Source organism: Vanellus vanellus (assembly GCF_965231255.1).
Source record: "Vanellus vanellus genome assembly, chromosome: 1".
Lineage (NCBI taxonomy): Eukaryota > Metazoa > Chordata > Aves > Charadriiformes > Charadriidae > Vanellus > Vanellus vanellus.
In genome coordinates, this window is record NC_138905.1 from 40,087,550 (window position 1) to 40,103,878 (window position 16,329).

At 40.2% G+C, this 16,329-nt stretch overlaps 1 protein-coding gene across 1 annotated transcript; it reads left to right on the forward strand.

Annotated features, from left to right (window-relative positions):
* The first annotated feature begins 624 nt into the window (after nucleotides 1-624).
* Nucleotides 625-14,566, forward strand: CCT2 (chaperonin containing TCP1 subunit 2). Its single transcript, XM_082484014.1, has 16 exons — nucleotides 625-727; nucleotides 1,984-2,058; nucleotides 2,529-2,594; nucleotides 2,693-2,804; nucleotides 3,688-3,764; nucleotides 4,759-4,871; nucleotides 5,413-5,615; nucleotides 5,817-5,917; nucleotides 5,999-6,126; nucleotides 8,147-8,250; nucleotides 10,037-10,156; nucleotides 10,731-10,859; nucleotides 10,952-11,055; nucleotides 12,664-12,763; nucleotides 13,459-13,600; nucleotides 14,258-14,566. The coding sequence occupies exons 1-16, from the start codon at nucleotides 725-727 to the stop codon at nucleotides 14,286-14,288; spliced, it is 1,608 nt and encodes a 535-aa protein (XP_082340140.1). The 5' UTR covers nucleotides 625-724; the 3' UTR covers nucleotides 14,289-14,566.
* The last annotated feature ends 1,763 nt before the right edge of the window (nucleotides 14,567-16,329 follow it).

Genomic DNA, 16,329 nt, shown 5'->3' on the forward strand with positions numbered 1-16,329 from the left:
ACACATCTGCAAAGCTGCCAAGACAGTTGTTACCAATTTTTTAATATTGAAATGAAGAGCGTATTGAGTGGGATAGTGCCAGGGTATCTCCTGTTCACAGCTTTTAATTGGAGATGTGGATGATACAATAGCAGAGATCTGGGACAGCCTGGCAGATGCAGTGCAGGCCAGGAGCAGTCATTTAAAATGCTTTTGACTGGTTTGAGAACTGACCTCCAGCAATATGATGAATTTAAACTGGGGAAACTCCAAGCTCCTTTGCTGAGGCAGAAATAACTTTGTACAGAAATACAGTAGAAAATAAGCGCCGAGATGGCAGCTCCTGGGAGAAGGGCTGCCGTGAGAGGCCGGCCTTACACAGAGCGCGGGAAGAGCCAACAGGCCTCCGAGTGGCCTAACTCATTACAAATAAAGCAAGCTCCTACGGCAGGGCTGTGCCTGCCGCGCACAGCCGGTGAGGAAGCCGGGCCCGGGCCCGGGCCGAGGCCCGGCAGGCGCAAGCCCGCACGGCACCTCTGAGCTCCGCCGCCTCCTCCTCAGGCACAGACTGCGAGTCCCAGCATGCCCCGCGCCGCCGGAAGCGCCGGCTCCTCAACGCCACTTCCGCCGGAAACTGTCCGGGGTGCTGCGGACCTGCGTGTTGGTTCTATCTGGTGGAGGCGGCGGCGGCGGCGGCGGCACCGGCACCGGCATCGGCACCGGCACGGACACGGGCACTGGCACCATGGTGAGCGGCGGCGCCTGCGGCGCGGGCGGCGGCGAGGAGGCAGGGGGGGGCTTTACGGCAGGGCGGCGGCCGCGCTCCCCGTCGCCACGCGTGTGAGGGCCCGTCGGCCGCGCCCCTCCCCTCCCCACCGCGCTTTGTCTGGCAGCGCTCGCGTGGGGGCGGCCTCGCGCCCTGTCCCGCGCGCGACGGACGGACGGACGGGCGGGCGGGCGGGTGGTGGGGGAGGTGGAGGCGGAGGCGGAGGCGCCTTGGGCCTGGAAGGTTCTAGAACGCGCGCGAGGAGGGTCCTTCAGGGCGCGGCCGGGCCGGGCCTGGGCTTCAGCGGGGAGGCCGCGGGCGGTTGCCGGTCCCGCAGGAGAGGCTGGCCGGGCCTGTCCGTGCCGGGCATCCGCGGCATGGCAGGCAGGCAGGCAGGCAGGAGGTGGGAGGGAGGGAAAGGAAGGCCCGTCTTCCCTCCCCTCAGTCTTCGAGAAGACCTGGAGAGACAGCGCCGGGTCCCCGAGCGTGAGAGGCCGCGGGCAGTGGCCTGCAGAGAGCTGCCCTGGGGAGTCTCCTACCGCACCCCTTCGGTTTTTCTTGCCAGAGGGAGGATGAACGGATACGAAGCTCTTAGCAGAAGTCTTGTGCTGATCACGCAGCAAAGTAAAAACTCGCAGAACTCCCTTAAGAGGGTTGATACATTTGTTCTTTTGGGATTTGATCCTAACTCATTGAAGGCCTTCAGTTCTCTGCAAGTATTAGTCTTTAACGGCATGTATTCATTACTGATAGGATTAATTGGCATGAAAATGCAAAAAAAAAATACTAGCGTTCAACAAAAATATCAAAACGTTAAAGCCCCAGCATGCTTGACAACTAGACTTTTTAGGTTCTCCTGGTTGTACCTATCTTCCGGTTGTCTGGATCTGATAGCTAGCCATGCAGAACAGCAACGCAGACCAGCAAGACAGATGTTGCCATAAAATAAGGTACTGGTAGCGAGTTTTCAGGCTAATAGATCTTATCAGAGGATATAGTGTGCAGTTTCTTGGAGTAGATTGCAATCTATCTTGTAACTCTTCACGTGATGACAAGAATGCAAGATAGATTTTTAAGAAGGAATCAAGGTGAATTTATCTTGAATATACCTTTTATCAAAACCAAATGGAGTAAAGAATGAAATCATTTTAATAATAAAAACATTGTTTATGTTGTTAGTGCCAGGGTTGTGTTTTTATTAAAGCTAAAGGAATATGCTTTTTTTAATTCTCTTTTAGGCATCCATTTCCCTTGCTCCTGTGAACATTTTCAAGGCAGGTGCAGATGAAGAAAAGGCAGAAACAGCTCGGTTGGTAAGTTTAATTCTCTAAGAAACTGGTAATACTTGGAGTAATTAAACTGTCTTTTCTGCTGTTAAATGTACTTTCAGTTTATGGTGATGTGAAACTTGATCTGTCTTACTGTTTTTTCTTGTTGCATGTATGTGAATAGAAGGTAGGAGGAGTGTTGTTTATACTAACAATTAGAGAAACTCTTTGTAAGTGTTCAAAACCCAAGTGCCTTAGCTCAGAAGACTGATGTTCATTGGAGGGCATTTCTTTTGGCTGCAAGACAGGCTGTTATGGTTTCTGTGAGAATTAAGTATATTTGATCTACTTATCAAGATGTAGCAGTTGAGAATCTTGAACTCAGACTCTCCTGAAAGGAGTGTGGCTGTGGAAGGGTTTGGTTAAGATGTCTCCTTGGACGTTATGGGCTAGTGTCTACTTCCTGTGCTAGTAGAAATATGTCCATTTCTAAGGTGTATTTGCTTTCATTGCAGTCATCCTTTGTTGGTGCCATTGCTATTGGTGACCTGGTGAAGAGCACTCTGGGGCCTAAAGGCATGGTAAGACAGCTGCAAGTTCTCAGTGGTCATACTTGTTAATTTTGTTTTAATAGTTACAGTATGTTTTCAAGCAGTATTCTAAATCTTCTATCTTTTAGGACAAGATTCTTTTAAGTACTGGAAGAGATAGCTCAGTAACAGTGACCAATGATGGTGCAACCATCCTGAAAGCTATTGGAGTTGACAACCCAGCTGCCAAGGTTTTGGTTGGTGAGTTTTTAACAGCTTGTCATTGGAGTACTTGGCATTTCTTCATTTGTAACTTTATCATATAGTTTTTATTTCCTCTTGGAAAAGTATTGAAATAATGTGAAAAATTGAAGGGAGGTGGGAGCAGAATTCCTGAAGTAAGGACCCCAAGGTGATGCAGGAGTTGTGGTATTCTGCAAAAGTGAAATTGGGGTATATGCTGCTGTTGTAAAACTATTCTGGTGTTTCATCGTTCTCTGTCAACCCTCGTTTGTCCCAGGAGTCAAAAGGGACAAAAGGCAGCTATGTGCCCTTCTTTTTTCACCAGGAAAACTCAGAACAAAGGTCTACTGGGCTACAGAGGTTTTCTCTGGTTCTCCCTGATTTAAACCTCTTTTTAGTACTTAATCAGCATTGTACTCTCTCGGAGTTACCTCTGTGATGTGTGCCAGAGGTCCAGTTCTAGTGAAAAGCAGGACCCTGAACAATTTGGTGTCAAGTTTCTTATGATTTCTTGTTTGCTGAGTCCTTGTTTATCAACGGTTCGTGTTGGATATTTGGTTATTATATTCTATGATCCTATGTGTATAGCTTAGTGCTTCTACCTGGCCCTACTTCCTTTTGATAACCATCTTTAGGAATGAGCAGAGGAGTAGTTCTTGACCATCACCAGACTGGAACTGGTGTCTAGATTGCAGATGTAAAGAAGGAATTTGAAGGATGCTGAGTTTGATTTGCATCTTGGGTTTTTCTGTGACTTAAAAGTGATCCCTCTAAACTATTGAGGAGTTAAGATTCTTTTCTCCAAACTAATGTGAGATAAAAATATTTGTGTAAAGCTGGTACTGGTGAGCAAGGTATTTTGAATCAAAACATTAATGTAGTAGCTTCTTTCTTTCTTTAGATATGTCAAAGGTTCAAGATGATGAAGTTGGTGATGGAACTACATCTGTTACAGTGTTGGCAGCTGAATTACTGAGGGTGATGTATTAGTTTTTCAGATATGTTTTTATTTGGCAATGTACCCCTGTGATACCAATAGGGAATGTGCTATTTGATGTTTATGAGGAGAGCTCCCAAAGTATAGGGATACCTTGCTCTGTTGCTGTTGAAATTGATAGGGGAAAAAGAAACCCTTAGATAAGGTGCCATCATTTTTTTTTTTTTTTTTAAGCTATCGTCCTTATTTTATTATTTATAAATTCACAAGTGTTTTAATTTGGTACATTTTAGAAAGTTATTTTATTTCACTATGCAAGTGAAACAGAAGTATCACTCTCACAGGTCACTTCCTGGATGTTGTGCCGGGCAGCGTTCAGCACTGCTTAGTTGTGAAGTTCAGTCCTCCAAAATCCTTTTCATAACATTAATGAGAAAAAAAAGTAAGGCATGTTAAATTCTGTTATTCTGTGCACAAGACCTGACTTCATACTGTTCCTTTAAATTGTGCATACAGAGTTTACACTGCCAAACTCTAAATCTGAAGTTACTATTATAGAGACTTCAGAAGTGATGAATTCTTGTTAGCAGAGCTTTGTGAGTAAGTCTAATCATCTCAGATCCAGGAACTGTGATCAAGAGCGTCTGAGAAATGATCCATGCCAAGTTCCTCAAAAAAAGTGAATTTGAAGATGGTGTGGTTTTTTTTCAACTACACTTGAAGTGAACAGGAAACTGATCTCAAACATGAAGTGAAAGATTGCTATTTTGAAGTATCTGTCTGGTTGCTATTCATATTGGAGTTAAGAAATTTTTTTTTTTTTGCATTAGTCAAAATTTCTTGATGATATTCCAAGGGCAGACTGTATTTGCCTAAATTGGAAAAAAAAGGCTGTCAGCAGCATGACTTTAGTTTCATTGTTATAGCTCTCTGGCTTTTGCTGCTATTCAGATTTTTTTGATTATTTGGAAGTGTCTTTCCTAGTTAAGTGTAAATGTACCTTGGGGGAAAAAACTAATTATTTCATTTAAATAGGAGGCGGAATTACTCATTTCAAAGAAGATTCATCCTCAGACCATCATTGCAGGCTGGAGGGCAGCCACGAAAGCTTCAAGAGAGGCACTTTTGAAAGCAGCTGTGGATCATGGGTTAGTGATGTACATTTGCTGTAACTCTTTATAAACCAGTCAAGATTAAAACATCAGTGAGAATTACTTACCATTGGGAAATTCTTTGCTGTCTTTTAAGTAATGTAAATTCTGAATTTATGAATTTTAACAGTTAAGATAAAAAGACTGCTTTTTCTTTTTTAGATGAACTACTGAAGCTTTATGAAATTATTTAAAATTATTTATGATGTGCAGAAACAAAATATGAGCAATAATTTTCTCCCTAGAACAAAAATCTGAGCTGTTATTTCAGATTTCATGACTATTTTCTTTGCCTCACACTTAGAGAGCACAGACTTTCTAAAGCTGAATGCAAAGGTTCTCCTAATTGAACTAGTATTTCAAACAGAAAGTTGTATTCTGGGACACTGGAGGGATTATGTGTAGCATTCCTCAAATTGGAACATGGTACACATAGATATAGGCTAGAAGAAGCGGGGAGAGGCTCACAGTGGTAGTTTAATGATAGATAGTTAAGGCTTTCAGACTTTCTGTTTTAACTGTCCTGACTTTATTTTAGTGATGACGAGGTGAAGTTCCGTGAAGACTTGATGAACATTGCGGGAACGACTCTTTCATCAAAATTACTTACTCATCATAAAGATCACTTTGTCAAGCTAGCTGTAGAAGCTGTTCTTAGGTTGAAGGGTTCCGGTAATTTGGAGGCTATCCACGTCATTAAGAAACTTGGTGGAAGTTTGGCTGATTCCTACTTAGATGAAGGTAAGTCTTTGTATCTTGGCTGTTGAGTGTGCTTGAGAAATGAAGCTGTTGAAAGTTACACTTCTATACAGATTTGTTCTAGGAAACATTGTTATGCTATTATTAAAGTGATTAATAAATATGAGGGGGTTTTGTAATAATTTAAATTAATTGTTCTTCTTTTCCAATGCAAAGTCTTACAAGACCTTTCTGTTACTACAGGCTTTTTACTTGACAAGAAGATTGGTGTAAATCAGCCAAAAAGAATTGAAAATGCAAAGATTCTTATTGCAAATACTGGTATGGATACGGACAAGATTAAGGTATGTGTATTACTGTTGTGAAACAATGTTTTTGTAAATGGAATGAATTTTTAGATGAACTCTTTGTTTTATTTGATTTAGATTTTTGGCTCTCGTGTTAGAGTGGACTCAACAGCAAAAGTGGCAGAAATAGAACAGGCAGAAAAAGAAAAAATGAAGGAGAAGGTAGAGCGAATTCTTAAGCATGGAATAAACTGCTTTATTAATAGGTATGTATTTTCTTGGAAAGAGTTATGAAGTAGCAAGATTTTAATGTTGTATGAGTGTGAAGAACATTATGCCTGTTGTCTGTAAAATTAGGTGGTCTTGTCTAATGCTTAATTGATTCACCTCACTGAGGTTGATGTTAATTTCTGTGCTTCCTCTTGTGCACCATGGCTCCTCTCTTTTTTTTTTTTTTTCTTTTTTAAAGAGGAAGAACTGATGTTATTTAATCTGGTGTCCATGTTTAAGTCCAGTTGAAGCAATGTCACTATGTTTTTATACTAACAGATTTATTTAGTTGTAAGTGCTAGCAGTGTTGTTCACATCCCTAATTCCCCTTTTTGGGGGAAAATTGGTGCTGAAAGTCTGTGCTGCTGAATGCATTTAGTTCAGATTGAACCAGCTATGTTTTGTCCTCCCTTTAAATGCTGGTGCTGGAGTGATGCTCCAAGTTCAAGGCGGCCTCTGTGCTCCCTGCCATGAACCTTTTACACGCATCTTTGGAACTGTGAATGATAACCATTTTCATATAATGATTCATTCAGCTCATAAGAAATGTCACAATCTGTTACTTATTTTTGTTAGCAGTGAACTTCTCTTTTAAAGTGTCACAGTGCAAAAAAAAATATTCAGTTATTTAATGATCTGAGAATTGCTTCTGCCTTTCAGTAATTCTCATTTGAGCGCAACTGCCATACATACGAGCAGGTTGACATCTGGTGCTTCAGCTCATCGTGTAGTCTATTAGTAAGCTGATTAGCTGGTGCTATAGTGAAGGATGGAGTTGTAAGAGCACTGTTTTCCCCAGTAGCAAATATTTACTTGTGCATCTTAAAACTCACTTTCAAAATTTGTATTAAACATCTGTAAGAACCTGTATAATGAATATCATCGTCTCTCCATCTATGTCACGTTTCACATACATTGTGTGCAAGTGAAGGCAAAATGAGTATTCTGTCCAGTGGACATGGTACAAATATAAAGACTCCTAGAGTCAGGCGCGTTGGCAAACTGATGGAAGAATCCTTTGAGGTATGCAAAAAAAAATCCTTAACTCCACAGCTGTTATCCAGTCTGCCTGTAACACAAGTAGTTGTTCAGGTGGGGTAGCAGTCAGTTGGTGTAGCCAGGCTAGTGGTATTCCAGTTAGGTTGACTCTTGACTTTCAGATTCATTCCCTTACAAAATTTACTTCTGCTTATAGTCATACTGTAGTTCCACTTCAGATCGGATACTGTGAATGTTAGCCAGTTAAATACGTCTGAGGAGATGCTTGGTAAAGGTCAAGGCTATATGGATGCAGAGTTGGTAGAATCTTCTCTGTGCGTACCCAGCAGCACCAATTATCTCTTTTGAAGATAGATTAGAAACTTCTTTTTTGACAGAGGTGGTGTCTCCCAGCTCCTGCTGAATGTCTGCAACACTCATCTCTAATTCGAAAGGGAAAAGTTACTTGGCATAGCGCTCTTGAATGGTTGTTGACCATTCAGCTTTAGATGACTACTTTGTTCTAGAGAGAATGGGATGCATATTAATATGGCAGTGCATACTCTTCTCTGTGGTCTGCTATTTGTGTATGTTAGAAGCCTGGCCATTTATGGTTCCCATAGAGTTGTCTACTGTTCGGATTTTGTAGTGCTGAAGGAATTAAAGATGTTACTTAACATGTTACTCAGTGCACTCTGCTAGAATAGGCAGTTAAGTACCCAGCAGGCCCTTAGGAGCAAAGGACTTAAAATTTAAAGTGTATGGGCCCCTGATAGTGTGTCTTGAGGGGAAGGGTATGTCAAAGAGCTATAATGGTTTGAATTCTTTTTTTTAACTTTGTATGTTTTCCTGTCACTGCATTTGCTTCTGTGTGGTGTAACACTCCGTGTGTGACAGGTGTCTCATACTGTCTGCTTTTATAGCTTACAGAAATCTGTCCATGTCCATGCTACTGAGAATAGGGTGTCCTTTTTTACTCTGGTATTTAGAAGGTTTGTTCGTGTGTAATGAGAAGATGTGCCTGTGTTTTAATTGTAGACAGTTGATCTACAACTACCCTGAACAGCTCTTTGGAGCTGCTGGTGTCATGGCTATTGAACATGCAGACTTTGCTGGTGTAGAACGTCTAGCTCTTGTTACAGGTATGTAGAGTACCTTGTCATATGAAACCTGGAACGTCACTTTATTTGTTTGATCTTTACTAAATGTTAATGCTTGATCACCTAGTTTGTAATTTTTGCTATTAAGTGGCTCTGTGAATGTGAAAAATGCTCCAAATAAGCTTTATTTTACAGCACTTAAATAGAAACATATATGGAGGACCCTATGAAATTGCCCATAAGAAACTTTGAAATTACTTTGTTGATTTATCAACTGCTATATAACTGTCAGTATTTTTTTAAGAAGCAGGAACAGGTTTCTATCTTTAGCATGTTATACTTTACATGTAAACTTTTGATTCTGAATCCTCCCTGTGTAGTGACACAAAATTTATTCACAGTTGCTAGAGGAAAAAAAAAAGGATCATAATGCTAACTGTGGAATATAATTTAGCCAGTTGGTGCCAGTTAGTAATTTTCTTTCGTATTTAAAAAATATTTTCAGTTAAGTCCCTGCTTGATAAACTTGTGAAATGGTTGTTTTCTAGGGAAAAGATGAAACTTAGAAAGAATAAGGTGATAAATCCACAAGTTAATTAATACAGTATTGTTATAAATGGCTGTTGTTGGTTGTAATAACAGAGAAAACTAAGAGAGTCATCCTTTGTTAAAAATGTGGGCCTGAGTCATTGACTTGAAGTGGACCTCAAATGACATGAGCAACCTGGATATTTTTAGTTGTGGTTGGTGTAAATGTGACTCCAGTAACTAATAAAAATGAAACATCTGGAATGCTACAGATGATTCTCATTCTTGAAGTTTGAGGTGGTTATCTGGAACACCATAAAAAATTAATGAAAGTGATCAAGAGAACGGATAACTTGTTTTGTTGGGGGAAGGGAAAAGATACCAACTTGTTTAGCTTACCAAAACTGAAGTAGCAATTGTGTATAACTGTGTAAGCACATTGACACAGGCAAATGCTTGATTGAGAGGAACATTGCTTATGTTCTGGAACAAATTCAAAGCAAATTTTGTAGGCAGAGCAAATGGACCATATCAGACCACACTGGATCAAATAGTATAGCTGAAAAAATGAGGCAAGCTTTTAGTAAGCAGAAACTGTCTACTACAAATCTTGTCTTTCCTTGTACTGTGACAACTATAGCAGTGCTGCAAGCTAATGTGGAATAACTGAGCATACATTGGGAGTGAATACATGTAAATAGTTTTCTAATTTGAAGAGCCAAGTACTAGAACAATATTCCATTCTGAGGCATTTTTGTCTTTCTAATACCAGTTTTGTTTATGATATGGGAGTTTACAAATGGTGCACTATGTCACTGCTACGACATGGCACAAGACTTGTGATTCAGGAGAGCAGTGGCCAGCAGTTCTTGGCCATCATTGGGCCAGCAAAATGAATGTTGGCACAAGCTCAAGTTTAAAAACATAACAAACTTGTTTTAGTATTTTATAACTACTTCAGTCTGTTTAAAGTTTTGGTAGTATTTACTGATGATGTTTTAATACTGGCAAATAGCAAAATTTAGTCTCTAATCCAGACAGAACTCAAAAGCATTACAGCTATTGTAGTTCTTGTGATGTGAAACAAAGTATTGGTGTTTCAAGGACTTGTCAACATCAATGGAAGGTTTCTAGTGTCATAAGCTGACATTGGAAAAATTTGGCTTGTCAATATTGTTAATTTCAATCTATTTTTGTGCAATTAAGATGACTTTTTTTTTTTCATACCCCCCCCCCCCCCCAGTTAGATGGATGCTTTCATTGTGAGCTCTTTGACTTTTGTATGATCTTACGTTTGTAGGTGGTGAAATTGCATCAACCTTTGATCACCCTGAGCTAGTAAAACTAGGAAGCTGCAAGCTTATTGAAGAAGTTATGATTGGAGAAGATAAACTCATTCATTTCTCTGGAGTGGCAATGGGTAAGTTTTACCACTACTGGCATGTTGTAACATTTCTGTTAACTCTCTGTTAACACTGTTCATTTACCAGGGTAGCATAGGAATTTTGTAATGATTCATGTAACCATTTCTATTAAAGCTTTGCTCTTCAGTAAAAATGTTGCAAAGATGTTCATGGTTGAAATTGTTCATCTGCGTAACATTAAACATATGCATAAACATTTGTAAGGATGAGAATTAAAATTTCTGCTTTGGGAGATTGAATTGACAAGAAAAGTAACAACCTGTCATACTTCAAGAACTTGAGAGCTTGTTCTGTAAATGCCAATATTGTAAGTTTCCAAGGAGGTGTTTTCAGATAACATTCATTTTCTAGTAAATGAAGTACGGTGTTGTGGAACAGTTAATTGATAAAAGCAATAGCATAGTGTACATCACTTGATTCTACCTGTCTTCATGCTTTCTTTTTGCCCCAAAATTGATCTTATGTAAAACTTGACTGCAGTGATAGCAAAACCATTACAAATGCTTTGTGATACCCTCTTTTTGTGTCTTTGGTTTTGTTTTTTAACCTTTTCACATTTGCACATTTCAGGTGAAGCTTGCACCATAGTGTTGCGTGGAGCAACACAGCAGATTCTAGATGAAGCAGAGAGGTCTTTGCATGATGCTCTCTGTGTTCTTGCCCAGACGGTGAAGGACACTAGAACTGTGTACGGTGGAGGTGAATATTAGATTCTTCGTACTTTGTACATGATATATGTTTTGTATTATTGTTTGTCAGGTATAAAACATCTTTGTGTCTTCAATTAATAGGTTGTTCAGAGATGCTGATGGCTAACGCTGTTGCAGAACTTGCCATCAGAACACCTGGCAAAGAGTCTGTTGCAATGGAGTCCTTTGCTAAGGCTTTACGAATGGTAAGTTTGGTTAGTCAGATTGCTGGATTAATAGACATAAAGCTTCACTAAGTTTACTAACTTCTTCAGATAGTTGCTTCTCTTCCAGAGTTTTGCTTTTCTAAAAGTAAAAAAAGGAAATTTAGCAACATATCTTGGATGAACAAAGGGGGAAAGGTTACTGTTTTCTCTCTTAAAAAAAAAAGTATTGGTGTTTTAATAATTCTGCATGTTATAGAATTCTGAATGTTGATATGCTAGCCCTCTTCTAATTGATTCTTGCTTCTCTTAACCTGCAAGGTTAAAAGTGCAACAGAAATACCACGTAAAATCTGGGCTGATTCAGTTGACAACTGATTTAGAAAAGAGCAACCCTTCTGTTCTATTGATATCCTAGTGATATTTGATTGTATTCATGCTCTAGTACTATCTAGAAGTTTCTAAACTTGCACTGGAGATTGCATCTTAGTAGGAAAGAAGAGTATCACAGTAAACATTTATAGAATATTACTGCGTTAACAGACTGTCAATTTGAGAAAAATTGCCTTCCTGTATTTTAAATTAGGGAAAACCTTTCTTAGGAAATGAAAGACTGTAGGAAAACATTTCTCCCAAGAAAATTAAAGAGCATGGTAAGACTTGGCATTACCTCTTCAGTCAGCACATGTAATTTGCACTGCTGTTACTTAAATGGTTGTCATGGTTTAACCCCAGTCAGCAACTAGGACCAGGAAGTCACTTGCTCATTTCTCCAGATGCACACACAGACACCCACCCCGCAGTAGGGCAGGGAGAAGAGGGAGAAAAAGAAGGGAAAGGAAAAAAAAACCACCTTGTGGGTTGAGATAACGGACAGTTTAATAGAACACTAACGAAAGAGGAAAATTACAATAATAATAATGGTAAAAGAATATACAACATAACGTGATACAACACAAGTTGCTCTCACCATCTGATGATTGATTGCCCAGCCTTTCCCAAGCAGCAGTTGTGGTTTTCTAGCTCCTGCCAGCCCCCATTTATATACTGAGCATGACGTCTGTGGTATGGAATATTCCTTTTGCCAGCTTGTCCTGACTATGCTCCCTCTCAGCTTCTCTGGGAAGCTGAAAAAGTCCTTGACTAATGTAAACATCACTTAGAAACAGCTAAAACAATGTGTTATCAACATTCTCCTCATACTAAATCCAAAATGCAGCAGCTACAACAAAGAAGATTAACTCCGTCCCAGCTGAAACCAGGACAACTGTGAACAGAACGATCTGGTGGTTAACGTTTACCAGCAAGCTTATGTTCTTAAAATGAAACCATTTCTCCAGTTGTAGTCGGAAATTATAAGAAAGAGACAGATTTCTTTCTGTCCGTGTGCAGTGAACTGACAGATCTGCTAACACGCTTCTGTCCTCTCAACCACTGTCTTAACAGGGTCTTAAACAAAATCCTTAGAAAGGTAGTGTGACTTTTTTCTTTTTCCCTATCTTCTGATCACTGTAACAGATCATCTGCCATGTTTTTGAAACTTCCTCTTCTTGAAACTGAGTAGTAAACTAGTAATATCAAAGTAAGTTTCGTGTTTAATACAGGGATTGATCCCTAGTAATTTAAAACATCCTGTGTTTGTCCCCTTAGATCCCTACAATAATAGCTGATAATGCTGGTTATGACAGTGCAGATTTGGTTGCTCAGCTCAGAGCTGCTCACAGTGAAGGGAAGACTACTTATGGACTTGGTAAGGATTTAAAATTACTTCTGTTACTGGACTGCTGTTTGGGAGGGGGATTAGGCTTATTAAACTTGGTTGCATCTGTTTATCACTGGTATATTCAGCTGGAAAACTGGTGTTGATTTCTGTTTGCTTTGTGTAGAACGTATGCATACAATGTTACGTTCCTTTATTGTTCTAACAGGCTTTTCACAATAGAGTGAAAAGCTTTGGTTTTGAAGGGGATGGTTTCCGCCTGTGAAAACCACTTTCCTTACTTACATTGAGTGTAGTTATGTGAAGCTTAAAAAGAAAGGCATTGATTTAAAAATAAACAAAAACCCGACACAACCAAACACCTCCTCCCCCCTGAAAAAAAATTTAAAAAAAAGCTCTGGAGAAGAACTCTGAAGTTGATATACCTAAGGAAATAGCTCTGAGAGTCCTGTTAGGATGTTTCTCATCTTCCCAGTGTATAAACTTTTCACCAATAATTTTTTGTATGTAAATGCAACATGTTAGGCTTAAATCAGGAACCTTGAAGTGAAAGACTATTTAATACTTCCCTTACTATCAATATGTTGATAAAACCACGACAATATGGTTAATTTGAGCAGGTAAGTTGCCTTACTGTCAGCTGCTTGTAATTTCCTTGAAAAAAACAAACAAACCCAAAATTAAAAAGAAATAAAAGCAACCTTTTAATGTATCTCTTCTTCCAGATATGAAAGAGGGTATCATTGGAGACATGGCAGTCTTGGGAGTAACAGAAAGTTTCCAAGTCAAGAGACAGGTTTTGCTGAGCGCAGCTGAAGCAGCAGAGATGATTCTTCGTGTAGACGACATTATTAAAGCAGCACCGAGGTATGACCTGAGTATCTGCATGGGTCAGTTACGGTGGCATAGAGCCATTTCCTTCATGGAAGAGTAACTGTGCAGAAAAGACTTGTTCTACAGATGTGTTATTTGAAATGAAGACTGAGGTCTGACCCGCTAATGTTCCTGTCACATTATTTCTTTGCATCAGGAGCATGAACAGGCCTTTAGAGCCATCAGTGTGCCTGAGCAATGCCTTGGGTCACCAGCTACTCATGTGCCACACATAGTACTAAAACATCTGCAAAAGCAGCTGACCAAAATGTAAAGGATAGTGCTGCTTTTTTTTTTTTTTTTTTTTTTCTTTTGGCAAGAACTGTAGTGAAATGCCCCGCTGCTTCTGAAGTAGAATCTGCAGCTAAAACAAAACCACATTTGTTAAAAAGTTTGTGAAGAAGTGCCACTTGCGGGCAGGTTATCCCATGCGTGCCTGCTACAAGGTAGTTTGCACCAGTTTGTGAACCACAGATTTTTGCTGTGGTCAGAGGCGGTGTATTAGCTGTGAGACAATACTGGTTCTGTGCTGTGAGATAAAGCTAGCACTGAACACAAAATACCAACTAAAAAATAAATACAAAGGTGGGTGGGGAGGCTGGTGGACATCGGCGTGAGGAGGAATTTTCTGATTTTTCTTTTTCTCCCCAGAAAACGCGTACCAGACCATCGCCCTTGTTAAACTTTCTTCAGTACCTGAGGATATGTGGACCAGATCTCACCTAGTAATTTTTTTAATGATCTAGTTTTTGTGAGGTTATGGAACAGAAGCTTGAGACGAGCAGATCTCCATCAATGACATGAAATTGTCTTCAGTTGGTTTTAACTTATTTCAGTTTATAAGTGTTGTGGGGAAGATTCACTTCAAGTAAAACAGGGGTTTTATACAACCCTATTCCTTCTGTTCCTCTCCAGGTTCCACTTAAAACACACAGAAATAAAAAAAGTAAATTCAAATTCATCAAAGTTGTATTTGTCTTTGTGTAGAACCAAGAAGGGCAGTTTCATTAGAAAAGCCGCAGTGCTCGTCTTCAGGTACTTCAAACAGCGACCAGGCAAGACAGCACAAAGGCTATCCTCGGGTCTTTGGAGCTTCCTGGTTTGGGTCGATTCGTTGTGTTTAGTGTGAGTGGTTTATTCCAGTCCTGGCCATATAGGCTTTGAGTTGGGATCCTAGAAATATGTTCTGAAGTGAACTGTTACCCTTTTCTAGGGATGCTGGAGTACTACTCGTTTTTTGATGATGAAAGGAAGAGAAAAAGCAGAAAAGGGACCTTGGTCAATGCCCAGAACTACACCTTGAGGGAATTTATAGCTTTTTACACCACAAATTTTCTGTAGATAGGGGTTCTGCAGGGGTGGGGGGTGAGAGGAAGATGCAGTTTGGGAGAGAGATCAGCATCCTGGACCAAACAATCCGTGTTTGACTATAAAGTACTGGACTGGGGCTGACTTTACAAACACTTATAATAGAGGGCAGTTAGTGGAAAATGTGCCAGACTTTCCTTTTTTTGTTTTCCCCCCTTTCATACCAGTTGTGGCCTACCTTTATATTCTCTTCCCTTTTCCAGTGGTTGCTGCAAAGGCAACGTGTTTCTGAATTGGACTAGTTTCTCAGGTCATAAAGATGTTTGTTGTGCCTGCGCCACTCTGTATGCAGATCCTTAATGACTGTAGGCAGAGACAAGCGGAGGTGCCAGCTGGGCGTTGTGACCCTCCTGGCCCTGACACAGCACCTTGGCCAACAGTGGGGGACGTCTGCCAAAGCAGGAAGATTGCACAGATACTTTCTTGATTTCGAGTAAACATTTTTCTCCCTTAGGTTTCCTGAAATGAAGAGAATCTGCTTACAGAATGTTCTTCCAAACTCTCAAAACAGACTCTTCAGATCTCTAAAAGTAACACTACTGTGTGGAGTGCTGTGTTAAATACAAACCATTGACAAGCAGGTGAAAGCATCTTCTAACCCACCCCCTCAGATAAAGTACCAATCGGTTCCATAGCAAATAAAACATCGCACTTGGATGTTAAAAAAGACCCGCACTCTTGTCCTGCTGAATAATTTTGTAGGAAAAAATAGTTTGTTGGAAAAGGTTAGGTAAAAAATTTGGAAAGGGGGAATTCGGTTAATTACAAAGAAGGATGGCTTAACACAGTGAGACACTAGTACATTTTATTTAATTTAACGACTAGTATGCACACTACATGGGTGCCAGCCAGATCCAAATTCAGACCTCATTTAACAAGACAGCAAGCGCTAGTGGAGTTTATGTATTTCCAGATAATTTTTCAAGCATGTAAATGACATTAAGCAGTCATGAACTGGCATTGAATCAAACCTTTTCTGGGAAGTCAACTGTGGCTCTGCAGGCTGCGCTGGTAAGACGGTTCCAGTGATGAGCAAGGCAGAGAGGGAAGGGGCTGTTCTGCGCCACTGAGGGCTCCCCAGCCTTTTTAAAACAGGCTGTCTTTTACCAAACTCAGTGATCCATGCTAGGGAATCAAATGATAAAAATGTCATTTTGAGCCAGATTTCTTTTCTGTGTAACACAATTAAAGCACAACATACTTTAAAAAAAAAAAAAAAAAAAGAGTTCAGTGTATTTTGAAGGGAATCAGAACTGGTCTGAGTTGCAAGCTGGAGAAATACTCAGCTGAAGTCAACTGAGTAAAGTTTCCCTCGGCTTCAAGGTCCGTGCAAGCCTGTCGCGGCAGGCTCCCAG